We start from the raw sequence: 27,034 nt of genomic DNA on the forward strand, positions 1-27,034 counted from the left end.
AGCACGCCTCTGGGGAAGGCAATCGGTCGGTCGATTGGTCTATCGATCGGTCCATTGCTTCGGTTCAGACTGAAACAGACAAATATATTTAACAACTGTTAAATGGATCGGCATGAAAATGTGTATACATATTCATTGTCTCTAGATGATGAATCCTACCGAGTTAGGTGATCCCGTGTTGCCTATAGCGCCACCATGAGGTTGACATTAGTGGTTCTGAAAAAAATGTCTCAACCACCAGCCTCAGCTGTACTTTGTGTTTAGTGCCTATCAGCGAATGTTAGCATGCTAACACGCTAAACTAAGATGGTGAACATTGGAAACATTATCATTAGCTAAACATGACCATGTAAGCATTGGCATTGTGAGCATGTTAGCATGCTGACATTAGCATTGAGCTCAAAGCACCACTGTACAGTCTCACAGAAGCGCTAGCATGGCTGATGACTAATTGATATGGTTTAACAGGATTATTTCAGATTAAAACCTCAAAAAGTTGTTTAGTCTCAAAAAGCAGTCTAATGTTGTTTACTTGAGCCATTAGGGTCGGCAAAATCTGCAACTCCAACTGAAGGTTCATTTTGTTGTATTCTGCACAATGACAATAAAGGCTTTCTATTCTACTTCAATTCACACGCAGTCTTTTTACAATTGCTGCATCGTAATTCTTTTGCGATGGAAAAGAGTAACAAGCAGAAAGATTTTGATTGTCACAGGATAATCTCTTAAGCAGTGTCAGGTGCACTTAACTAGAACGAATTAAGCACTGTTTGAAAACCAACAACAATCAAACAAAAAACTGCAGAAAATGTTTAAAAAAATAAGTAAAATTATGTATTTAAAATAAAAACTAAAAATAGAAATACAATAATTTGAATACTTAATTAAAAAATAAAAATATGAAAAAACAGTAAATGTAAAAACTATATGTAAAAAGAAATTTAAGAATAAAAACAAAAAAAGAAAAGAAAAACTTAAATCAAGTACTTAAAATAGTTCATGAAATAATACTAATTTAAGATTAAACAGAGAAATGAGTAAAATGAAAATAAACAAGGGAAATAAGAAAAGATTATAAAAAGGATTATTGAACCTGAATATACAAAAAAGAAGTAAAGTCTGTTCCTTCTGGTGACAAAGAGTTAAATCTTTATATCCAGATAACCTCTCTTTGTTCTCATAATACTGTTATTTTGGAAATCTAGAGTTTAACCTCTACTTCATGAGTCATCAAAATGGTCCCAAAAACTCATGACCCGATGAGGAACCAAAGTAATCTGGTCTGTATGCCATTTTTCTACTTTAAATATTGCTCTGGTACCATGATAACCTTTTTACTTCATAGAAAATTTAATAGCCTACAAAAACATAACTAACTTTCCAGAGGCAACATCCATAATGGGCCGACTTCCAGATTGCAATAACGCTGCTAAAAAAAGGGCAGTTTGGCTTCGGCCAAAGAAATGATGTAGCTAAAATAGTTGCAGTTAAATCCATACACACAAGGTCAGTTAGATCCTGACAAGGCTGTTACCTCCTGTGTTGTCACGTCACGTCCCAGGGTCACATGTCAGAGACGTGTTTTATGTCCAGCCTGTCTGCTTGGGGAGCAAAAGTCACAGTCACACAGGATTCATCACTGGAAACCGAGGGGGGGGGGGAACAACTATGCATACTGAACAGGCTGACATTTTCTCTAGGGAACCAAGAGACGGACGGTTAATTTAAACTAACAGCCCTAACAAACCACGTATAACAAATAGGATCCATAAGAACAACACAACATATCGGCCTGGTCCTGCTTGACCATTAATGGTCATAAACACAAATCAGTCTGAGCTTACTGTGCAGGAATGTTCTCCACTTATAAGGACAAACTGCAGCTGAATGGTGGATGTGTTGACTTTGTGATACAAGGTCATGTTATCGACTAATGTAAATGATTATACTTGACATAAGCACACAATCATTTATGAGGCAAACGTATCATTACCTTAAAAAAATCATAATATAACCTACAAAATACTTGCTTGTTTCAGGACGTACACTGATTTGGTGAAAAAGTTTTTCCCTATTAAAAAGAGACCAATCAAAAATGAGGCGAGGAGAGTAACAGATCATACAGGATCCGTCTGTCATGTTTCTGCAGGGAGTTAACATTTGGTGCAATCCCTTTCCTTCAACCCGCCTCAGTTCCTTCCAGTTGAAATGGCCAGCTAATTTGTGTTATGTTAAATGTCTTGAACAGGGACAATGCACAAAGAACTAATATTAACCTAAAAAAAAGGAGAGATGTAATGTACAGGATTTTTAGCAATATTTTCTGTCCATAGTCCCTGGGCAGGTGTTCTGCTGAGAGGAAAATCATTAAACTTACATCACTAATACAGTGCTCCTGATTTCTCAGCATATTTGAGCTTTATACAGATTTTAAACTTATAGGGCCAGATACCACACAGGTAGGTAACAAATATAAGAAAAATGTGACATTACTAGAAGATTAGACATTCAAATAGCACAAAGTACATCCCCCCTCGTCATGCACAAGATATTGTGATGTTTGGAGTAATGACTGAAGCTGCGCCTTATTTTGAACAGCATGTTGAGGCTGCATTATTGTATTGTTTTCAACTTATCTGCTCTCTTGATTTCTAATTTTCAACAACTTAAAATGCACCCACAATAGCTACATCTTAACGGTTAAATTGTAATTAGGATTTCACTTTTACATGTAAGTCTGGCCCAAAAAAAAAGGCAAAAACATGCCCTAACAACTTGATCTGTGGAGCATTTGAGAGCAGGGACGAGGTCCTGTAGGTAAAGCCTTCCCCTGGCACGTCCTCTAAAGGGCAGAAACACAGGAGAGATATGAGGCTGTGGCCTACAAGGACACCTGAGCCTGCATTTACCCTTTACACAAACACACACTAATTTATATTGCATGAGAAAAAGAGATGCAGTGTACATAGGTGATTATAGGATCCTCCCATCGGGAACAGTGGGTGATTCCCCCAATACCTCCAATTGTCATGCTCTGAAGGCACTGACAAACAACACCGCCGTCTTACTGCCATGTAAATCGTGTATCACGCAACGTCTGAAGAGCTTAATATCTTTGAGATGATACACCAGATGAAAGAAAATCCTAACAGACTACACGAGATGAAAAGGAAAAATGCAGTCACTTATATTTTTGATCTGTTTTCGACGGCATGTGAGCGCTAACTGACAGCAGCATAATGCAACAGCTGATCCTCCCCACTCACAAATGCACACACTCTCAGCGGCGAAAACAGGACGTTAAACAGTATGTTATTTCCACTGCATTGGGCCGCATGCTTTCATCCTCTCTCGGCAACCTGGGTGCTCGATGGTGTTTTAAGCCCCCAACGTCTCCTTCCAGGCAGCGCTGCGAACGTTGACTTAACCCTAACCATAACCATTGCCTAATCCTAGTGCCTTCCATGCAGCGCTGCCTGGAAGGGGACGTTGGGGGCTTAAAACCGATAAACAACCTGGGTGAGTAGAATACCAATGACAGAGGCAGTGTGTACATCTGAAATTACAGCATCAGAAACCTGAACCTGACACGTCTGTCTGCGGGGAACACAAACAACAAGAGCAGCAGCACAGAAGACAGACAATCAGTGTTTATTAACAGAGTATTTACAGTCAGGGGGGAGGAAGAGAGACAGCAGTGTGTTGATGTGTGTGCTAAGTCTGTGAATCCTTGTAGAGAACATTTGCCACCAGCGCTCTCACTGCTGCCGGGTCCTCAGTATCTGTGGAGGGAAAACACAAATGTGGCAATGACCATCAGCACGAGACACTCAGTGTGTCTTATGAGGACTTTCTTACCAGTTAAAACTTCTTCTTGGGTAGGAAGTCAAGCTACATCGAAACTAGTTGAAAACTAGCTGATGATTGAATGTAGGAGGAACTGTCTATATTCAGAAACCATCCCACGGTGTGATGGAGAACTGACAGACTCTTCATCATCACCCTTTGGTTAAAGGGCGGGTATTAAGGTGAATGAGCAGCAGGGAAGAGCCTGAGAGCTGCTACTGACATTTCTAGGTCAGGGCGAGGCCGCTAACACCTACTGTACAGTACAGAGATTTCCTTTCTTTTTTTACTCTTAGTGTTTGCCATACTGTGTGTATATTTCATATTTAATGGCTATATGTTTTAGTAAAAATGCACATGAAATAAAATGCACTTCAAGCTATTTCCGATAGATGCATGCGCTCATGTGGACAAAAACAGTTAATATGCAAAGCCAAATATTGCCTCCCCCACACTACATATCAGACACAATTTTACACTTTTATTTGTCTGCAGTTTTAATGCAATCTCTCCTCCTCTTTATTTCCTTTTCCCTAAGGCTGCTACATCAGACATTTTTCACACTGGGTTAGGTAACAGACCTGCAAAATCCTAGTCAAAAGAAACACAACATGCCCCAGAGGTTGAATTATTAACAGAGGCAGCAGGAAGCTACGCTAACACCTCCACCAGGCTTCAGAAAAATCAGCTGGAATGGAACCTGCATTTCCATCTGCAACCATATAATGCTCCAGCAAGTCCTGCTAATCACAGGTTAGTGTTTTTATCATAATTTTGTTCCTCACTAAATAGGTTTCCACTCATTTAACAGTGCTTTTCTGACATAAAGCGGTTGACTAGCTAGTCATCCATGCAGACCAAAAAGACTATTATGTATTTTAATCAGATTGATCCCCTCAAAAAACATTTTATATATGACATGCATGGAGACTGAAAATGCACAAGGGCAGATTAATGTTCTAAAACAAGGAAATTAACAGGAAATAAATAACCATTGTGCACATTCACAATGATTAACCAACTTATTGACTTAGTTAAACATTTGTGTTTGTCGGGAGGATTGTGTTTGGAAAGAAGCTGGACAGCAGAGACGCAATTTTCCAGATAGAGGAGGGTGAAAAGATAAAGAAACGAGTCAGAAAGCAGCTTCTTTGGTTTCTGTGCTCTGTGTGCTAGGGGATTACAGCCTCTCTAAAAATACTTCAGTCTTTTCAGCACAGTTGACTGACAGGCTGCGGTTTTATATACACTTGGACGTAGAAATGAAAACATTGGATTTAAGGCTTTCTAAATGAATTTCCTTCATGACCTCTTCCTGTGTAGATGGGTTTATTTGTTAAGGAGAAGCCAGACAAGGGGCCTCTTGCAACAAAAGTTTGTTTTTTGTCAACGCCTTTTTTGTAGGAGTCAGATTTACCAAACTCTCTTAACTGCACAAATCATAAATGGCTTGTTTCAGCTTGATGAACGCCTCCCGTTATGAGGAGGTACATGTTTGTGAGGTGTGATCATTGGTAGGGCTGTAATGAACATTTAAAGCTTCTATTGAGGTTTTCAAATGAAGCTTGGGATATCTCTCCAATATTTTATCACCCCTAAAAAAAAAAATCCTCAAACAAAATCTTCAATTTAAATGAAGTGATTAATCGGATTAAATGAGTCCAATAAAGGCATGGAATAATAATGAAATAATAACAGCGCCGTTAGGCTTATAGCTAAATTATGCTACGACAGAAAAAACGCTCTGGAGTTATTGGAAATGTACACAAATCAAAAACAATCCTACGCAGCCACCACTGAAATCTTATTCTACAAATAGTATAATACTAATACTATTATTGTAGCCTAATCTTTATCGGCAACTGTGTAGAAATACCAGGTTTAAACAGAATGAATAGACATGCAAAAAATAGCCTCTACATTATAAGGCTATCTGGTTCTGCTGGTTTATGGGCAAGATTCATTCACAAAAATGTCTCAGAAAAAATAAGAACTTAACACTGCCGAGGTTCAAGTCCCTGCTGTTTGAAATCAGCTGGTGAAAATGCAACATATTTAGTAGAGTCATTAGCGTTCAAGTAGTGAAGCAATTCTAAAATTTGAATATAGCTGCTTACAATGTGAGTATAAAGAAGAAATGGCTTGAACAGGTCTACAGCCATGCTAGCGGCTCTGTGAGGCTGTACTTGACCATGTTTACATGCTAATGTTTAGCAGATATAATGTTCGCCATCTTAGTTTAGTGTCTTTTGAGTAGATAGCCGATAGGGACAGTGCTGACATGTGACATGACAGGGCGCGTTTGTGTGACTCTTATAATCGACTGGGTTATCAGAGTGTGTGAGAGAGATTCATTCAGAAGATGGTTTTGAGGAAGCAGAGGTGAAGAGCATTGGTGGACTGATGCGACAGGTGGCACACGCTGAAGAGACACACTGAAAGAAACAACTTTTTGTAAATGCACCTTTTAAAACCTATACTACAACACACCAAGGAGCAGGCTCGCGGAGAAGTCAACGAGGGACGCAGGAACGCCGACTCAGGGCGGAGGTCGTCTCGACGAGGGGGACACCAGAGTTAGCAGGCCCGGCTTCAGAACGCAAAAACGGCTGGGTGAGTCAGTTTAACACAGCACAAACCCCTCTAGAAGTAGGAAAGACATACGCTCATCCAGGCAAGTTTAGTCTCATTCTCACGTTAAACGCAACACGCAGGGAGAGTAGACAGGGGGATTAATGTTATCGGCTAGGTTAGCCTTAGCCATTTGTAACAGCATGCTAACATTTGTTAATTAGCACTAAACACAAAGTACAGCTGAGGCTGATGGAAATGTCATTTTTTTCAGGTATTTGGTCATAAACCTAAGTATTGGACACATTTTGACCCGATGATGGTGCCAGAAGAAGATATAATAATTCATCCTGAGTGGAAAACTAGTTACCCCACCAAAATATGCTTATAAAATATGACATCTAAAAAGAACACAAAAGTTTGTACCTGAGAAAAAAAAATTCTAATTTCGAGAAGATTGGTGAATGTATCATGCATACTTGCCCCTGTAAGAACTAATTTTGTTTGTACAGTATGAGTTGTTCCTGCATGAGACCAGCGAGCAGGATCTTGTTAGCAGTAAAAATCAGTCATGTGGGGATAATTTTTATTTTTCCTTCATAATTAGTATTCAGGTCAGAGTCTGAGTCTTCGAACTGGGTGGCAAATACGTTGACTACAAATAGTCACAGTTGGTCTCTCGTCCAATTACAGCAACAGACAGAAGAGATATCACTTTGAATATGATGAAGGATGCTCTATTCTGAACTGAATTACTGGCTCCGAGTTGTTGGTGTACTCACCGACTCCCAGCGCCTTCAGGTGACTCGTAAACTCTGGTTTCTCCTCCAGGACCCGTAGCATGTTCGTGGACTCCATGCGCTCCAGCTGCACCTTCCAGTAGATGTAGATTTTCTGATTGAAGCTCACGTACACCAGACAGGGGCTGTTCTTGCCCTCCTTACATGTGTACTGACCTGCAACCACACACAAAAAACACACTTAACCTTCATTTATAAGGGATGTTTTTTACTCAATATGTGGGGGGCTGTGCTGTGATATAGTCTGTTATGTGAATTCCAATGAACACATTAGCAACCCTCTGCTGCCTGGCTACTAATATGTGTCTCTGTGGCAGAGCCAGCTTCCACACAAACCGAGAAACCAATATCATATGCCTTAATGATCTCACAGAGCAGGCAGAAAGTAGAGTGGACAGGAGGGATTGAGTATTCTCCCAAACACTCGGTAGGTGTACAGAAGAAACAATCCCACGACAAAATCAGGCAGAACAAACAAAGTCTCTTTCTCTAATCCACTTATTATTGCACGTCATATAAGCTGCCTCAAATAAACTGTGGCTTGTTCAAACACTGCAGAAAGATTTGAAAAGGACAGACAGAGAAAAGAAAGTAGAAGGAAGAAGCAAAGACTGGGTGAACACAAAGCTCAACGTTGCCACCTAGTGGTGTCATGAGAGGTTTTGAAATTCTAGCCACGTATTTACTCACACCATCCAACAGGCGAGCACACAGGGGAAAATCGGACCTGATGTATAAGATCATAGAGTCAAGTATGAGGTCCCTCACCCGCACAGAAGGCGTTGACATTCTCATCGAACTGGAACCGCACTACTGTCCGATTGTGGTCAATGATGTAGGTTTGACCATCCCAGGCGCACGCTACCACCTCCTCTCTGCCGTCTCCCTGGAAGCAAACAGACACATCCTCGCCATGATTATCAAAACAAGTGGAACCTGCCTTTAGTGAATCCAAACTAACCCTTTAAAAACACTATCTATTATTTTCTTTCTGATCTCCTCAGACAACTCTCTCCTTTGCTTTCTCTGGTCCATGTTCAGTGTGGTGCACACAATGATACCATACAGCACAGTGACTACTTTTCTCCATTTAAATAGGCTGAATGACTGATTACAAGATTGGAGACCTGTGCGATTCTAATTCAAGAAACTAATTAGTTTGAAATATCATTATAATCCAGTTATTTATTATCTTTTCTAAGGGGTACCAACAAATGTGTCCAGGCCATTTTAGAATATCTTTGTAGAATAAGCAATAATTCATCTCTTTTCACAGCTTCTTTGATTTATTCTATGACAAGGCATGCAAGTATACATGATAAAATAGCTTTCAGTTTCATCACTTTTCCAGAGGAATGAAGCATTATTTCAATGAGCTGTAAGGGTACCAACAAATTTGAGCACGTCTGTGTATGTATGTATGTATGTATGTATGTATGTATGTATATATGTATGTGTATATATATATATATATATATATATATATATATATATATATAATGACTTTAGTTCCCCATTGTGATGAACTGTTTGACGGCAATGTTAAGTGGTGAAAGAATTCTAAATGTACAGACATTTTTTCAGGTGGCAAAAACACGTTTTGCTGGGTGCCCACGTCCACAGCAGTGCATTGCTTAGATTCTGTGTCGGGACCTGCTTCATGCCTGCTTCTCCAAACTGGGGGCGTGCCAACCGCCATCTACTGTAGCTAATACACTGACTATGGATAAGTACACGCAACCCCATTTCAAAAGATCTAAACTATCCCTTTAATATAGTTCTAAAATTACTAGGCGATTAAGTGATTGCTACTTTTATTTGATGAATCGTAAAGAGTAACTTAACACCGGTGTGTGTTTAACTGCCCTCTCGAGGTTGAAAGTTTAAAGCTTCTGGGTGTGGTCAGGTGTGCACCCCATAGTTATGTAACAGCGTCCTGGAGTACACGTATACGTACATCACTGCAGCAAGGTGAGAAGATAATCCAGTGGAGGTCAGCAAAAACTGACTTCCAGCTGCTGTTAAATTACTTTTTAAAGTAATTTATAAAGCAAAATGGCCAAACTTCTCCAACATGACGATATTAAGCTTTTATCTAATACAAAAATACACACAAACTCACAGTAACGTCGAGCTTCTGCAGCGCAAACAGCTGATGATCCACCTGGACGGACCACAGGAGCTGTTCTGAGCTGTCCATCAATTTCAGGGTACCTGTAACATTTAAAGGCAAAGAGATGTAAGTATAACATTAAAGTACAGTTCTGACTGTTATTATATGCTACTGCTATTAAAAAATTAAGAATACATCAACAAATCTCAAGACATATTGGACAAAAGGTGCTTTCTGACAAACACTGATTCTGAGAAGTTTGCTTTTAATGGCCGATGATGTTGAAATACAGACAGTAATTGTTTCTAAGCTAATAACCTCTAATGGTATTGCAATTTCTTTTCTCTATCTTGGCTCATCAAGCTGTCACCAAGAGGGAGGTTGTGAGTATAAAAAATTAAGTGCTGATTATCCCACTAAATCCTCTCGTTTAAATATTGATGGACTCTCCAGCTGCTCTGAGAGCTGGTTGCCAGTTATGTGCTGCTGCCAGGAGGATCCTCTGCATCGACTAACAGCCACCAATATATGACAAATGGTTTACCACATATAGTATCACTACCGGCTCCAAAATACAGCAAGTGGATCACAAGACATAATATGGCTCGTACTAATTTGTATTTTACCTTGCTAAGCAAATATGTAGATAAGGGTGCTTTCACATTAGGTTTGGACTAAAGCGTGATTTATGGTTCTGCGGAAGCTCCGCACAGAGCTTTCGCCGTAGCCTAGGTAAGTGGCCTGAAGTTTATACTTGCGCGTTGGTGTGTGCGTCAATCTCTTTAAAAGAACCGCTGTGTGTGTGTGTGTGTGTGTGTGTGTGTGTGTGTGTGTTGAGAAAACATGAAGTAATACAGACTGAGTAACTCATTGATTGGGACTGGGGGGACAGAAAGTCGTGAGACAGACAGCAATTTATGCAGCACATTACAGTGCATTATGTGTTTATTTATCTTATGGGTTTATTTTTCTTCTCTGGTGTCACAAAAAGCTCACCAGAAAAAAATTGGTATTTGTATTGTAATATGATGGAGATAGTTACTACATGGTTTACTTGTTTTACTATCTTTTTTATTGAGGAACTGCTAAAGTACACAGAGGAGGACACAAGCCCAACATACCTCTGGGTTTAACTCCTTTTCACTTTGTGACTGATCAGAGAGATTCCATGTGCTCCTATTACAATAGTTACACAGTGATGCTGTATCAATAGGCTATATATTACTTCAATATCTTTTAATTGTGGATTTCTTTTTGAATTCATGTTAAAATCACATCTACTGTGACAGCTTTTATATCAGCCCAAACAGACCCAAACTAAACACCAGAGAGAACCGAACCAGACAGGTTGATGTCAGAGCACCCTCAACATAATACACTCATCTTCTTGCCGATAAAAGATTTCAAATGTGTCAAATTCATGACTTACCATCTAACGTACAGAGAGCGAACAGCCCACATTTAGAAGATTCCTCTTTTGAGCCTGATGAAAAACAGAGATCAAAATGTATTAATCAAAATCTTTTCGAAATGGTTACACTATTTTTCACGGAATATAACACATGGGTTATCTATTAAGTGTTGTGTATAGTAAAGACAAATTGACCAACTGGCCCAATTTTCGGTTTGGTACCTTTACTGATGCTGCCGATAAGATGAGTGGAAACATTCTTGTTGTGTATCCGCCCAGTGGTCAGATGGAGAACTACATCTCTGGAAGGTCCCTCACTGTGAGCAAAGAAATCAAAGCAAGTTGAATTCTCTAATTAAAGCTTTTTACTTCTACAACTCTATAACTTTTGTTGCAGCAGTGTCTACCTCCCGGGGGTTGCGGGGGCGTCTTCCCCAGAGCTGTTGGAGTCCTGTTGTGTCCAGGAACACAGCAGGATAGCGTAGCCGCAGCCTGGCTGAGACACCATCAGCTCTGGTAAACCCTCTGGACCCGGGTTCACTGACAAACTGTCCACCTGCACCACAGACATTAAACACTGGGCTTTCACTTTGTGTGATAATAAGCTTTCATTTCACTGTACAGGATAACTTTAGTTCTTACTGTTGCACATATATAGTTGTTATATCACTCAGCTCTGTTATCCAGTTAGTTACATGAAAGACGTTTGTCCATTAAAACTTTAGTGCGTAACCTTTTTATATTAAGGATTACATTCAAGCCGTTGCCAAAGTAGTTGCTACAAAGCTAATTAAGACTATGAGCTCCACAAAACGCTCTTTGTAATTCTCAGTATGGCTATGTTCAGAAACTGGTGTCGTCCGGCTACTTTTGCGTGGAGACAAAATTGAGTGAAGATAATTACCTCTTCTGAAGAGTCCATGATGCTTTTTTTAATCCTCTGTGTCCTCCTTGGTTACAAGCAAATGCGTGGAGGTGGGGTGAGGGTGGTGCGCAATCACGGAAGGCTTGTATCATGTGGACGTTTCTGTCTCATGGGGGAGACAGAAACTACGCACTATAGCTTTAATTGCCCTGACTCTACCATGTAAACTAAATGTGTATAAACCGTATAAACCCAAACTTGATTAAGACATGCACCTCACAGTTTCAGTTAACATACTGTATGTTGAGATGATAATTCTTGGTTTATGGAGCTTAATTGAAGTGTACCTGACCCTCCAGAAGCCATTTCTTCAGCAGAACCAGTTGTCCAGATCCCAGCTCTGAACTGTCAGACGGCTCCTCCCAACGGAAAGCTCGCACCACTCGGTCTGTGTAGCCCACCACCAGCTCACTGCGGCCATCACCATCTACAGTACAGGCATGCACACGCTGTAGTCAAATTCAAAAAGGTAGGATAGGATACAAATACAACATATAAGAAATTAAATTTACCGATATCACTAATGATGATGACTTTAGTGTTTGCAGGAATATGTTGGGTGAAGAGGGGCTTCTGGTCATCAGGCGACATGAATTCATGCTGACTGGATGAATCAGATTTACTTGCAGTGGCAGCTGTCAGGTCAAAGAGGTGAAACCAGCCCTCTGCCCCGACAGCTACCACAAAGTTCTGTCAAACAGGGGGAAAAAAACACAATGTTGGGAACATCAGCACCAAGATATTCATTATAGGCTGCTGCCGATTATTTATCATTTTATAACTAACCTTTCCTTTGTTGAGGACATCTCCAACTGCAACACAGGTCAGCTGCCAAACCAAGACACATTATATGAGTAAGAGAAATAAATTTACTCTATGATATAATAAGTATTTCCCTCGGTTTCCTGGTTTATGTACTGACCATGCCCACACAGGTTCTTGTGATCCAAGGTTTGGAGTCGTCATTCTTGTACACAAGAAGCTTTCCGCTGGTGTCCCCCACAACCAGCTCGTTCAACTACAGTGAATGGAGACAGACCGCACATTTTCTTTGCTATAATATGGAACCAGCACTATCCAAACACTGTGAAGAATAATCTGAATCTTAAGGTGAATGTCTTGATATTTTGCTTTGACATGCTCTTTTTTGACTAATTTATCTTCTGGTTCCTAAAAAATGCAAAAGAAATATGGGAGAAGCCACAGAGCAGTGTATACACATCCCAATGTTGTCTCAGGTGTGTTGGCAAGTTGCATTCTTTAATTATTTTTATGTTACTTATTTTAACTGTTCTTTCTGTATACTATTCCATTATTTTATCTTCACTTTTAGCTGTTTTGTTTGTGTCTTTATTTGCTGACTGCTATTTTGTATTTGATTGTTCTCCTTTCTTGTGAAGCACTTTATAAGGGTATTTTAAAAGTTGCTATATGAATAGTTATTAATATAATATGTTTTGGTTTACATACTGTATTTGAAAATATTGCACACAAGACTTTTGTTTTGTGACCTAATTTCTGTCCAGATAGGATACCTACAAGTACTTATCCTTTCTTTATTTCAAATCAAGGACACACAGAAAGTAAACTTTAAAACAAGACTGCCTCTGAGATTTTTGCAGAGCAACTTTACAAATACAGTACATTAGACAAGAGCAAATAAAAAGGCAACCAGTCTACCTTGTATGGAGAGTGCATTCAAAAGTCTAGCACCAAATTACATGCATATTTTGAGCATTTCACATCTGTACTCAAACTGCATCTTTTTTTCCTGGTCCGTTGTTTACGTTGCTCGATATCCACAAGTGAACAAACTTATTGCCGCTCTGGATGTAACGTTGGACACTATAATTCATGAGCCTAAATTTTAAAAATAAGTTATGTGAAATTAACGTTAGCTACTTACGGAGTCGTTGTCTGCATCTCCCAGACAGATAGCATGAGGAAACAGAGTTCCTGTAAAATCCAAGCTAACACGCTGAACGTAGTTCAAGGACCGCATACCGGTAACTATTATGAGCTATATTTTGAAACCGCTAAGTGTCCCTAAACATTTGGACAGCTGTTGTTAGAATTAGTTAGAGCAAAGACAGTTCGTGATATGATAGCTAACGTTAGCTCAGTTAACGTTAACGCTAGCTCATAGGTTTTAACATTACCGTTAGTCTCTCCTAAAGAGCGTGATATAACATCGCATTCTTCTTACCTAACTGCTTTTTAAAATACCTCTTCGTTTAATGGCTTTAAAGCCTTGTATATATGATTTTATGGCTTAATAGCTGTGTAGTTGGCAATAGCTGCCAGCTCTTTCCTAGTCATAGATGCTTCATAGTAAACAAAAGCACGTGACCTTAGAAAGTATGGCAGCTCAGTAGAGACAAACTGTCTATTTCGCGGTTCTTCTAATATAGCCTAATTGAGGTCAAATGCGTTATGACATATGTCAATGGTTATGACACGTTTTCATTTATTTATCAAAGTGCCTGAATGACCAGAGACGTTTAAGTTATAGATCTTTGGAATGATGAATAAAAAAACTATTTAACAACTGTGATTTGATTAAATTAGATTGGCACCGTCGTTTTATCTTAATAGGGGCTGAAATAGCGACAACTAGCGGTGGTCTTGTATAAGTGCACCAAACTTTTTTTTTTTAAATCAAATATCCAGTGGGAAAAAAGTTCGGATCTTGTCTTCAACAGATTTCTCCGTTTTGATTTATTTTCCTAAATCATATTCATCGAATATTTCTTTTGAGCAGTCCAGGGAATAACAATCACACTTGTGTTTCGATAAGACTTCTCTTTTCTTTTTTTTCTTTTTCCTAAATCATATTTTTTTTTATTGTACCCTCAAGAGAAAAATCAGTGAAACTGGTGTTGGTTTATTCCGTTTTAAGAATGGCCTTTATCGATTTTTGCAAACTGACTATTTTGCAATAAATAATGATACAATACAAATAGCTCTTTCTGTTGATTTTATAGTGATCAAACAACAGCTGTCCTCATACAGATTTATTTTGAAAAGTATTGGCAATCATTTTCATTAAAACATTTGGGTTCCGTTTTTTTACTGCTGTAGAAAGATGTTGTGTTTGCGTTTTTTTATTTTTATTTTCTTAGCAAAATTTCCTATTTAACAAAATTCTATAACAGAAAATCTTCATTTAAAATTGCAAAAGCATAGGCTTACAATAAAAACATTCAGTACTCCAATCCAGGCCTTCAAGACGCTTAATAGATGTATATTCTACAAGATAATTGACTGAACTGCTGAATATTTCAGTTTGAATTGTTTCACCACTTAACTCCTTGCATATTTCTACTAATATTGTTTGGTATTGTAGTTTTATTTGTCTCCCAGTGTTAAGTGCCACTGTTGTCCTCTAGAGGGCGACGTTCAATTACAACTTTTCATGTCAGGCAGAAAACAACACGTTCAAGATGGATATGTTTACACAAACATCACAGAGGAGGCAGAAGTCCATTATAGAAATAGTTATTTTAAAAATGCCATAAGCTCATTGTAACCGGTGGGTGGATAGTATGTTTTGTTTTCCCCCTCTCTTGTCCTCCATTTATTTCTTTTCACTTTATTATGTTTTCTTCTTGTTGTAGGCTATTAACATACAGTATGTTTGTGCCCTTAAGGTGTGAAAAGTTGGTCACAAAAAGCTCACTGTAACTTTTAGAGGGTAGACCTATAATACATCTCTCACTAAGCATCTCAGTCCATGTGTGCTGAAATGTTCATATACTCAAGTTTGTAGACGTTTGTGCAAGTTTGTGCATTTTAGAACATCTAATGTTTTATATATTAATATTGTATATATACAAAATGATACAAAATGTACTAGATTTATTAAACCCAGTTAAAGTATTCATTTACAAAAATGTATCTCTGCTACAAGAAAGTAAGTTTATGTACACACGTATTTTGTTGTTGATAAAAATAGTAGCCTAATTGCTTTAAAAACATGGCAAACATAGTCTTTAAACATATATCCATTACTAATGGTGCACCTGCCGAAAGAAAACAAAACGCTGTCAGAAAAACAGTTTTTAATGACAAACCAATTGAAAGATGATCCCTCACATCACACTCAAAGATGGTATGGATGATACGGGTGCTTACGAGTTTTTGTTTTATTGTCTCCACACAGAGAACTCCCTAAAGAAAGGAGAAACATACAGAAAGTGGTTAAAGGAGAACCCGGGCGCCCAGATGTCATATTAATTATTACACTCAGCTATGACTGGAAAGCCCCTCAAGAAAAAGGAGCGCCCTCCCAGCCACTGGAAGACCAGCAGAGACAGAGAGAGAGAGAGAGAGAAAGAGAGAGAGAGAGAGTCCTCACAAAGCGCTAATTGGACTCTGGAAGCACACTGACAGGGCATGGATAGGTTTCAGAAAGCCGGGCGATGGTGAAGGGGTGCAGGGGGAGGCTGAATAGAACCCACGCTTCTTTTCTAAACTCTCTTGCTGGGCCAAAAAAAGGGCGAGAGAATAAGAGGGGAGGGAAAGAAAAGAAAGTATTGGTGGTGGGGTAGTGGGTGGTTCCGCAATGCAAGCTTGATTTTGAATGCCACTGCCAACGCAGAAAAATTGGACAATTTATTACAATCCCCTCTTTGGAACGCGCATGCACAGGCGCACGCACACAGAAATAAAGAGACAAGAGGAGGGGAGGGGGGTGGACAGAGGTTCTTTTTGCGCACGCACACACACACACACACACACACAAACACACAAAATTATGCATAATTGAGTGTATGTGTGGATGAGTAGCAGTACAGCAGTTCATCTACTACTGCAACTGCAAGTAACAATGAAAAGACACTTGAGCACTGATAAAGAAAACCTTAATGCGCAAAAAGTAAAAGATTACGCACAAACTGAAAAACAATCCTGTGTGGTTTCTCTCTCTCTCTCTCTGTTATTGCATTAACACGCACCATGTTCACGCGCAAACACAGCACGCAGGAAATCATTGTACACACACGTGGAAAATCTTACAAACACGGACAGATAACTTCAAGCGAACAAACTGAAAACAATCTGATTTTACTCCGTTTAACTGCACACACACGCGCTGCACATGCACGCGCAAACACAGAAAAAACAGAGCGGCAATACAGTTCGGTCTTTTTGTTCCTCGCTGAAAGACGTGTTTTATCATTCTGCGCTTTTCAAAGCGACAATAATCGGCCGAACACACCGCGTCCACGCTACTGTAACCATATCGGGTGTATCAAATCCTACACAAAGCCTCCTCCAAACAGCTTCTTAGGGCCCCTCCGCAGATTGGCGCCCCTCCGTTCCGCCTGTGCGAGGCTGATGATCTGCTCTAATCAAAGTGGAAAATTCGGCCTCTGATGCACAATAGTCCCTCAAATGAGCGGCATTCAGACGCGTCTGTAACGTTAACAATACAACTAGACTGTGTTGGAGTTGAAACGCCAGCGACCAACTGATTTACATGCAGAGCTCTCAGACAAACTCCAGCATCAATCCGGATGGTTCGCAGCGAGGTGAGCTGTCTTTCAGCACCACAGTTAGGTCCAGAGCTGCCAAGAAAAATCAAACGGCAAAGGAATAACATAAATTACTTCTTATTCTGAAATATGAATGTTTTTTTTTTATTTTCTTGCTTCCCAGCATATATCTTCATTTTAAAGCTCTATTACTCCGGAGAAACGGAAGGTTCATTTAATGATCTATATTTCCAAACACAAACTCTGAAACACTTTGAACAATTATTTTCTAGACTACATTTGAAAATACACTGACTGTTTTGATGTCACCTGTTGAAATGACTTTCAATTGCGTCAGTTTAGTGAAACACAAAGGGAAGTCCTCACACTTATCGTAACTTTACAAAAAGTCCATTTGAGACATGACTTTTCAAAACAAATTGGTATATTGAGCTGAAAGTTACAATCGATTCCTTAAAAGATCCATAAATGGCCCAATGAGAGCGTTTTTCATGATGATTTCCAAAATAATGAGAGAAAGAACAGGTTCTTATTCGGTGATTAAGAATCAACCCAAACTAGGTTGCTAGGTTGGAACAAAACACTAAAGTGCTGCAGCTATAATGTAGGCTGCTGACTCTGTTGTGAACTTCTTGTCCTGAACGGGACTCTGTGTTGAAAACTTTCCTCTCCGCTCTGCTGACACCCGTGATAGATAGATAGAAAGAAAAACTCACCACTGACTGTTTGTTTAGTGCTTCAAGTGGCACGCGTCCGGCGCGCGCAATGCACCGGCACCGGGGGCAGGGGCAGGAGTGCCCAAGGTGAATCCACGCGACCGGAGGGCGTGGCCAATCCCCCCATCCAAGCGTATTGAAAAGCAGTGGCGTCTTTCCTCGAGCACTCAGAGCAGCTTTAAAGAGCGCGCGAGGCAGCAGCCCAGCGGAGTGCCACCCATTGAAACAAGTGCGCGTCAAACAGTCACACCACGTGAACGGCACGAGCGGGACGCACCGCCTCGAGACTTTGTGATTCTTTATAAGTTTGGGTTTTTTTTTTACTGCCAGGAATGGACTTCACAGCCAAGATGGAAATTAGCGTCAGCCAGCAGCATCTCATGCCGCCCGCTTGTTTCTTTTCCGCCGCGGCGGCGCAGAGCATCCAGCTGAGCCCCAGCGGCAGCAGTCAGGGCAGCGGGAAGTCGGTGTCCAAGCAGCCCAAGAGGCAGCGGTCTTCCTCTCCCGAGCTGCTCCGGTGCAAGCGGAGACTGAATTTCGCGGGTTTCGGCTACAGTCTTCCGCCGCAGCAGCCGCACGCAGTGGCGCGGAGAAACGAAAGGGAGCGCAACCGGGTGAAGCTGGTCAACAACGGCTTCGCCACTCTGCGGGAGCACGTCCCCAACGGCGCCGCCAACAAGAAGATGAGCAAAGTGGAGACGCTGCGCTCGGCCGTGGAGTACATCCGCGCCCTGCAGCAGCTACTGGACGAGCATGACGCCGTGAGCGCGGCGTTTCAGTCCGGCGTCCTGTCGCCTACCATGTCGCAGGGATACTCCGCTGACATGAACTCCATGGCGGGTTCACCGGTGTCCTCGTACTCCTCCGACGAGGGCTCCTACGATCCTCTCAGTCCAGAGGAGCAGGAACTGCTAGACTTCACCAACTGGTTCTGAGCAATCCATAGAAGGTAAGAATAGACTCAATGATATCGGAGTTAATAGGAAACACTATCACAGATGAACTTTCGCGATAAACACCCTGAACAGTGGCTTATAACATTTCTTGTTTGTCCTCTTCTCACAGAAATATGGATCAACTCACTTTCCTGTTGGAGTACGCGTGCCTGGGATGGTCCCGGAGGCGGCTGGGTGTCCTCAAGAACAAGACGCACTGTCCTTAAAACGCCCGGTCCTCCGAGACTGACAGAAAGACAGCCACGGCCTTAACGTCCCAAAAATTTGGGCAAAATCCGGCCGGAGATCAGCGCCAAAGGATTAAAGGAAGACGGGTCTCCTGACAGCGTGGGAATCCAAGCTTCTTTGCGTTTGCCCATGATAAACAAAACAAAAAAAACCCTAAACTGAATTCATGCTCTTCAGCAGCACATTAAAAACATTATTTAATACGTTGCTCTTCAACTATGCTAAATCCAATCACAGAACACCAACCCTTTGGTAAACCTCTCAGACGTTTTAATTCAGAAAATGCTTCCAAGTCGAGGATTTATACTATAAAATTCTATATCAAACGCTTTTTTGAAATATATTAAGATATTTTTGTATGTAAGAGATTTATAGATGTTTTGTACACATCCTTTTGTATATATTTTGTCTATATATTGCGAAGTTGCTTCTATACCTCCTGCCTATGTAGACGTGTAGTCTATTATTCTCTGGCTCTTCTGTTCATGAGGTTTCCAGGAGTTTGACACTCCGACGTTTTATTCTAGCACCAACGTGTCTTATTTAATAGCAAAACCATGTTATTGCATTATGTCATGAAATTCACAATGATCAAAACGTATGCAGCTATTGTCCAAACAGAGCGCAATGGCCATGCATTGTCTCTTTATACTGCCAGCTCTATATTACAGATGTTGAAAAAAGAAGTCTTATAACCATATTTTCTACACTAGTCCAAGAATAAAATGATTTGGTACTGAATTATTTTCTCTGTCTTATTTTTTGGGGTGTATTTATTGGAGGGAGGGCACTTTTGGTTACAGCTTTCAACATGTGGTTAGTAGCTATTTGGAGGGGAAAGCCAAATAAAGTGATGAGCTAGATACATACTGCACTGTAGAGGGACAAAAACATTACAAATAACTTTTACGCACATTTTACGCATGGTATATATACATATATATATATATATATATATATATATATATACATATATATACATATATATATATATATATATATATATATATATATATATATATACATATATATATATATATATCACGGTCTGTTGAAATTTACAAGGCTCCTTCAAGCCTTTAGTCACGTCCCTCATGTCCAAGTCTGCGCATTCTGTTTTTTAAAATTGGACACTATCTACAACAGAATTGATCCATTTTGCGCAAGCGCAAAAAGTAGCCAAATCTGGTGTCACAAGAGTAAAATTTAAGCCATTGCTGTTTATTTCAGAATGCACTGATATGAAATCCTATAAACCCGTAAGATACGGGTACTGATGAAATGTGGTTTCTCCTAAGAAATGTATCTTAAAGTTACCAAACACCATTTCCATAAAACTAATTTCTTCTGTTAATTTAAAACGCTTTGTCCTCATAGTTTGGACTATGCCATGAAGAGAGGCTGGTGCAGCTTTAAACCGTGCGTTAGCTCCTCGCATAAAAAAAAAATGTATTTAAGTGGAATCACCATCTATAATGTTCGTGTACACAAACGGGCTGAAACTTAGAGAAAGCACCAAAGTTGTAGCTTTCGGGTGGAAGTATTTTTCATCTAAACCTCCCACATCGAGTGAAACTTTGAGGAAAAATTAAACAACGAGAACATTTCTTTGCCAGTGTCTTTTAAATTAACACATGGAGGGCGGTCAGGGGGATGATCACACTTTTGCGATCACCAAACGATTTTAAGGTAGAGCTTGTGTTTCTGCAAAACTAAGTTTGACAGGTAGGGCGGAGGCTGCAGCCGGACGCGTGTCTGCTTTAATGAGTGAATGGGGTTTGTGTGGTGGTCGAGTGGAGACACAGAGCTGAATTGGCTGATGGCGTGTGCCTCCTGACAGCAGCATGCCGCTGAACATACAACAATCACCACCTGGGAAGGAGGGGAAAAGGACCGTCTGGGTTTGTGTGTGTCTATCTGAAGATACTTTGGCATGTCTTGTTTTTTATAAAGCTTTTTTGATAATAAACTCAAATCGTATCAAATTAAGAAATCAACATGTTTGACTCTCAGTTTTATTTTAATAATGAAATATTTGATCCACAAAGAGAAACTTACTGCAAAAAGATGCGCGTGCGCTGCATCAGTTGCTCTCAAAGGAGGTTTCATGGGCCGACAGGGGGTCATGAGTGGGGGGGGAGAGGGTCACTTGAAAAATGAACAAGAAAAAAACTGGTTGGTGTTGTAAAAACTTGCAAATATGTAAAAATTACTATTTAATTTAGGCTTTTACTTGCATCACGGTTGTCTCCTGTCATAAAATACAGCAACAAAAATCATCTGTTTGAGACATAAGTAAACAGACAGCAGTTTATTTTCTTAAAGTAAGTCTGGTTTCCAAAAGGCTCATCAATCAATGTCTGCTATTGTTCAAACTGTCCAAAAACTCTTTGGGAGTTAAAGTAAAGAACAGCCAACCCGTACAATCCGGTCCTGCTCTCATTCCCAAATTAATTGACATGCCTTTTCATTCACAAACTACTAGACAACAACTACATGTTATGTTCCTGATGCAATGTTTTTTTTTTATATCAGGAATATATGTAAACAGCAGTAAATTGAACCTATATTCAATTCTGACAAACTTACAAACACAATAAAATGTGAATTTTACTTGAACTCTTCTCATGTCTGATTATACCTCAAACTTATATGTAAAACAAACTTAGGCTTCTAACATGACACCCTGCAAAGCTGTGAGTCACATCAACATCTTAATTTTTCAACTTTATTTGGATAAAAACTAAATGATGATGATTTACCTAATCATGTCTAATAAAAGACAATACAGTCAGTGAAATACACGGTTAAAAACATACTATTATATAATTAACAAACCACCCAACAAAATGTAAATTGAGTGTTTGACTAAAGTCTAAGCTGGCGGAAGCACTTTATTTTTGGCACCGTGGGGTAAAAATTCCATACTAATCTTTCTGCACATTGTAATTCAATTGGTCTGAGAGAAAACTAGACTTCAGCATCTCCTCTTGACTCTGTGTTAAGGCTTTGGATAGTCTAGCTGTCATGGAGACTTTGGTCAATCACAGGTCATTTCAGAGAGAGAGAGCGTTCCTATTGGCTGCTCTGCGCATTTGCCTGTGCAACAAAGAGAGAGAGAGCTGCAGGAAGAGGTCTCACTCTACTTCAAATTCTATTTTTTTTTGCTTTCTACCCACTGCAGCTTTAATGCATATCTGATACAATACAAACATTTTTACTCCAATTGTGTAGGAGATTCTGACGTAGCAGACACACTTTGAACAATCAATGTGCAAAACACCTGAACATCTTTCTTGGAGCTGACAAAACTGTAACTGTGATCTCTGCTTAATTTTTTTGTAATATTAGGTCATTAGAAATAGTACAATGTTCCAAGCCAAAGACGAACCTACTATACCTGCAAACAGCCACTTGGGGCAAATATTTCCCCTGTACTGTTGCAGAGGTCATGACCAAAATGTAGTACAATGCTGATCATGCAACAATTTAGCAATAACAGTATGTAAACTGTTAAAATAAACAAAAAGTGTGTTCTCAAGAACCCAAACTAAGCTATTTGGATCATGTCTTAGAGACTTAAAACCTCTCAGAATTGCTACAGTCGTTTTAAAAGAGTAATAAAACCATCAGGAAAGTTATCAACAGGAATTACAGGTACAAATTCATCCTATCCTACCCATCCTACATTTGTTCTTCACCTGTTAGCGACAGATTGTAATAACTAAAGGTCACAGTAAAAAAAAAAGAAGGGAAGAAAAGGCAAAAGTAGTGGAGGAAACTGAAGACAAACACTGATAATAATTTTTATTTGACATCAACGTAAGATCAAAGTGTTCTTATAAATGGCAGAGTTGAATGTGTGAAGAATATTTTTAAAAGAAAAAGGTTTCACATTAGGGTTGTAGAATCACAGTCTTGTTTGTTGGAGGGTTTTTCCATGATGACATATGCTGCATACAGGACTTCCCTGATCTAACAATCCCAGTTTGCTGCCTGTCAGATTCCATTATGTTCTCTTCTGTGGCAGTCTGTCAAGCATGTATGAACCGCAGGAGAGCATGGCCATATCTAATTGGCAAAGCTGAGGCAAAACAATGGCTCAAACTATATTAGTTGAATATCTCATTGAATATCATTCATCAGTGTTGATTAAGTTGGATAGAAGAGGACAACAGTCTGAGCGGCTCAAATGTTTTTTTTTAGTCCAGAACAATAAGCAGTTGTTGCATCAGAAGATTTACATGAGCCCCGCCCCTGAAGCAGCGCATCCGGGCGAGTTTGTAGAATGAGTTTGGGTGGTTTTAGCTAATGCTGTGGTGCATTTTAAAGCTTTGTCAAACTGCAGTGAAAAATGATCACCATCCACTGCTGCAGAACATTTCAGGACCATAGACAGCACTTTCCCAGCTCTATGAAATGTCTTGTAGCTAACAGGCCCATTTAATGTGGCTTTTCTTGCAGCGATTTCTAAACGTATCTGTCATTATCCAATTAATGATGAAAATATCAAGGATTCTGAAGAAGTTATAAGTGAAAGTGAAGTGAAATTGTAAAAGTAAATCTAGCAAGAGCACAGAATGTCCTCTCTGTTTACATCATAAATCAGTGTGTGAAGGAAGGCTTTATGTCAAGCATTCAATACACACTGTAGTTTAAAGAGACACAAATAATATAATAATAACAATTATTTGGGGGTTATGGTGCTGCCCATGGCCATCTCTTTTATTTAGACGTGAAAGTGGTGGAAGAAGTATTCAGATCCAGTCCTTTATTAAAATTACTAATACCAAACTGCAAAAATACTCTGTCACATGTAAAAGTCCTGCATTGTAAATGTTACTTAAGTACAAATATGTAAGTGTCATCATGAAAATGTACTTAAAGTATTAAAAGTAAAAGTACTCAATGCAGAAGAATCCTCATATTTTAGAAACTGGAAACGATCCAAACAGTTCTATCAATCAACTAAGCGTTTAATGGTCTAATTATTTCAGCTGCAGCTTGTAGGTCGATATATTGTTGGGTAGTTTAATTTATAATAAAACATATTTTATTTGGCAGCACCTGTGGCGATAAGCAGTAACCCTCTCTGGTGGACCAACTACGGCTGGGTGATGGACAACGCTTCACTAAATGTGCGCCACTAGTGATTTTTCCCAGGAATGTCTCCACAGACACCCAGTTTGTAATATTGCAAATACAACAGCTTTCATCAGTAGGCCATAGGCTCTGTCACTATTGTGTTACCTCATTCGGCGGCAAATAGTGGCTGAACAGACTTTCATATAAATAAAAATCTTTGAGATTATTACTTTGGTGAGTTGCGCAGATTCATGCTGCATTTACGCGATGTCGGCAGAATGAAAAAAATCATCTTTTATTACAACTTGGGAGTGTTTACACATTATTCCAAGGCATTTAGCCCCGTTGCTAGACTTGTAGATACTAGATAAACAGCCTTAATGAGTTTCTTTGGTTGCGTTACACAAGTGAGAGTGAAACCCAATACAAACTCCTTTTATAGCTGAGTCGATTGTATTTGTGTTTAAAGCCATAATGAGTAGAATTTTCCCTAAAAAGCTATGTATGTACTATGTACAGATACCTTGCCCTCTGAATTTTCTCTTTTCATCTTATTTTGCTGTATTCGGGACATTTCTGGGCATCAACCTCTATAAAAAAGTAGTGACCAGGGGCCAGATCGTAAGCATGCATCCAAGAGTAAGAGACGAAAATGATGGACACAGCGCCAAAAACGCAAATATAGCGAGAGGCAAAACGCAAAGTGGACAAACCTTGTTCCAAAACAAAAGTGAATCTGGGGTTGGCTTTCGTTCAGCCAGGAGAAGGGGCCAACTTTGAATGTTGTGCTTAACCGACAAATCCTACTCATTCTGCCTTTAATTTTATTATACTGCCAGTGGTGCATTTGCAGCCATTTTTGCAATCCCCAAATCTCCAACTAGGAGAATCTGATGTGATTGGTTTTCTGCTCTGCTGCACGTAATTACGGTTTAAATGATATGATGGGAAGGTAGCGCTGATCATGGCGATCCTATTGGAATGAATTAAAACATTCCGCGAAATTTCACTACTTTAAATTCTGGTGTGACCGGGCCTTAAATATCATAAAGAGTTGATAACTTTCCTTGTAGGATGAAAAATGACTACAGTGCCTAATTCACTCCCTTAAATTTAAGCGTCTCTGTTTCTTGTGTGTCATCTTTTCACACAAGACTACAGTGCCTAGATAACAGTGGCAGTAATGCTGATACCTGAGCCACGCAGGGCAGACGGTGCAGTGACTGAGGTCAAAGGTGGCTGGAGTCATCGAGAGGGTTGGAGATGACCGACTTGTGAATGAGTATGAAGAGGGGCAGGTAGGCCAGGAAGTCCAGCAGGTCCAGGGGGGGAATGTGCTGCAGCTCCAGTCTAATGGCCGCCTCCTGCTCCAGATGGATTCCCCCAGCCTTCAGCTCCAACAGAAGCTGCTCTGCACTGATGAAGCCCCGTTGAGCTCCAGCATCTCCTCGCTGCTCCTCCATGAGGAACAGGAACAGTTGCTATACAATAATAGTATTTGACATAAATACGATTAAAAACAAGGTAAACTGGCTTTGGACTCACTCTAAGCAGAGTAGACAGCGTGTGGGTGTATGCTCATGTGTGAGTGTGTGTTGTATTGTGTGTGATTCTCAGGGGAGCCTCAGATTACCTCGACCTGTTTCTAGTCTTGTGTGAGTGCACCTGTTTGCACAGTTAATGCAGTCAAGGTGATAATTGTTGGGGGGGGGGGGGGGGGGAATAATCCTTCTGGCAATTAGCCCATTCTCATGTTCCTCCTGCCTTTCAGTTGCTCAGTACTTCCTTGTATGAATGAGGGCTGGGCCTGCTTGTGAGCGGCCAGCTGGTAGGCTAGTCCCGGTCCATCTGAGATGAGCCGTGTGTCTCAGGCTGATTACAGGGCTGGGCGGAGTGGACGGCATGTTCACTGCTGGGCACTTTAATGAGATTAAGGCCTTGCTAATCTATGAAAAGGGGAAAGCACCCCTCTCTTTCTCCCTCTGGCTTGCTTCCCTCATTTCTATGCATGAGGACTGAGTGTCTTTCATTAAAAAAAAGCTAGCTTTACAAAGCATGCTTTGGAATTGCTCTTCAAAGTGTTTACCAGTATTTATTTCATTATAATTATACCCGCGGAGCCATGAAAGAGAGGCGGAGACGGTGTTTGTGGCATGAATGTGACTAATGTGAGAGTTAATCTGATGCTGCATGGATGTAAAGTGCACATTGTGAAACCAAATTCAAGAGTATAAACATGTGGTGGGGAGTTCTTTGCCAGCAGAAGTTTGGGAGAATTTGAATTGCAATCCAAACCATTTAATTACCTTTGCTTTGAAGAGCCTCACTTCTAACGAGCGGAAGTCCATGTTGGTGATTAGTGATCGCATAAACTCACTGGAAGAAAAAAGTAAAATTATTATTTGGTGCACATTTCTTCTGCAAAAGAACATGTGAGCATATTTTTCAAAAGAAGTACTCCATTGATTTAGTATTACATATGCATAAAGTCGGGGGAAAAGAGAGATTAAATCAAGAATGGGGCAGCAGAGCTTGGCATATCTCGACTCTTAGTGCCTTGTATGGGTCAAGCTAGATCATACACTTATAACACCCACAATGCAACGCAATAGCGAATTTCATTACACCCTTCCTGTCTGGTAAATGCCCACACCCTTAGTTTGTAACCCAGGTTTTTGGTTAAAAAATTTGGTGGCTCCAAGCCCGACACAGGAAAGCTCCTCCAGAGCCACAGAGTGCACCTTTAACAAGCCTACGTTTGTTGTGAATCATGATAAAAATAACTTCATTCATCATGTTGGTAAATACTTTGGTTGCCACTGCAGACAATTTCAGGACAATGTGTTCCCGGCGGCGGGTGATTTTTGGCGGGTCATTTCTGTGCGATG

General features: G+C 40.1%; 3 protein-coding genes across 8 annotated transcripts in view; 1 reads left to right on the forward strand and 2 right to left on the reverse strand.

Moving 5' to 3' along the window:
* Nucleotides 1-3,630: 3,630 nt before the first annotated feature.
* Nucleotides 3,631-14,025, reverse strand: itfg2 (integrin alpha FG-GAP repeat containing 2). 3 transcript variants are annotated; one of them, XM_039791248.1, is made up of 12 exons: nucleotides 13,873-14,025; nucleotides 12,589-12,684; nucleotides 12,453-12,494; nucleotides 12,179-12,356; nucleotides 11,954-12,093; nucleotides 11,149-11,297; nucleotides 10,964-11,058; nucleotides 10,760-10,813; nucleotides 9,340-9,431; nucleotides 7,986-8,103; nucleotides 7,200-7,373; nucleotides 3,631-3,782 (listed from the first exon to the last, which is right to left on the reverse strand). In XM_039791248.1, exons 2-12 carry the CDS (start codon nucleotides 12,589-12,591, stop codon nucleotides 3,715-3,717), a joined length of 1,113 nt encoding a protein of 370 aa, XP_039647182.1. In that variant the 5' UTR covers nucleotides 12,592-12,684; nucleotides 13,873-14,025; the 3' UTR covers nucleotides 3,631-3,714. The 3 variants fall into 3 exon arrangements, with proteins under 3 accessions (XP_039647182.1, XP_039647181.1, XP_039647180.1); XM_039791247.1 differs by having other exon boundaries at nucleotides 13,826-14,025; XM_039791246.1 differs by having other exon boundaries at nucleotides 13,573-14,025.
* A 1,687-nt stretch (nucleotides 14,026-15,712) lies between these two features.
* Nucleotides 15,713-27,034, reverse strand: part of LOC120553151 (mediator of DNA damage checkpoint protein 1) — a 72,143-nt gene continuing 60,821 nt past the window's right edge. For 3 of the 4 annotated variants that reach the window (XR_005638120.1, XR_005638119.1, XR_005638121.1), the window contains exons 14-17: nucleotides 26,453-26,522; nucleotides 25,340-25,627; nucleotides 21,120-21,209; nucleotides 20,148-20,933 (exon numbers count right to left, since the gene is read on the reverse strand). Coding sequence is in view for 1 of the 4 variants with exons in the window: in XM_039791250.1 (XP_039647184.1) it covers nucleotides 25,376-25,627; nucleotides 26,453-26,522 (322 nt within the window). In the remaining 3 variants the exon portion in view is untranslated. Of the gene's footprint in view, nucleotides 15,837-20,147; nucleotides 20,934-21,119; nucleotides 21,210-25,339; nucleotides 25,628-26,452; nucleotides 26,523-27,034 lie in introns of those variants that run through there. The other variant, XM_039791250.1, reaches the window with a different exon arrangement.
* ascl1a (achaete-scute family bHLH transcription factor 1a) lies at nucleotides 17,166-19,802 on the forward strand. Its single transcript, XM_039791252.1, has 3 exons — nucleotides 17,166-17,197; nucleotides 18,208-18,826; nucleotides 18,943-19,802. Exon 2 carries the CDS (start codon nucleotides 18,210-18,212, stop codon nucleotides 18,810-18,812), a length of 603 nt encoding a protein of 200 aa, XP_039647186.1. The 5' UTR covers nucleotides 17,166-17,197; nucleotides 18,208-18,209; the 3' UTR covers nucleotides 18,813-18,826; nucleotides 18,943-19,802.

The sequence above is a fragment of the Perca fluviatilis genome, chromosome 23 (assembly GCF_010015445.1).
Source record: "Perca fluviatilis chromosome 23, GENO_Pfluv_1.0, whole genome shotgun sequence".
In the NCBI taxonomy this organism is placed as follows: Eukaryota; Metazoa; Chordata; class Actinopteri; order Perciformes; family Percidae; genus Perca; species Perca fluviatilis.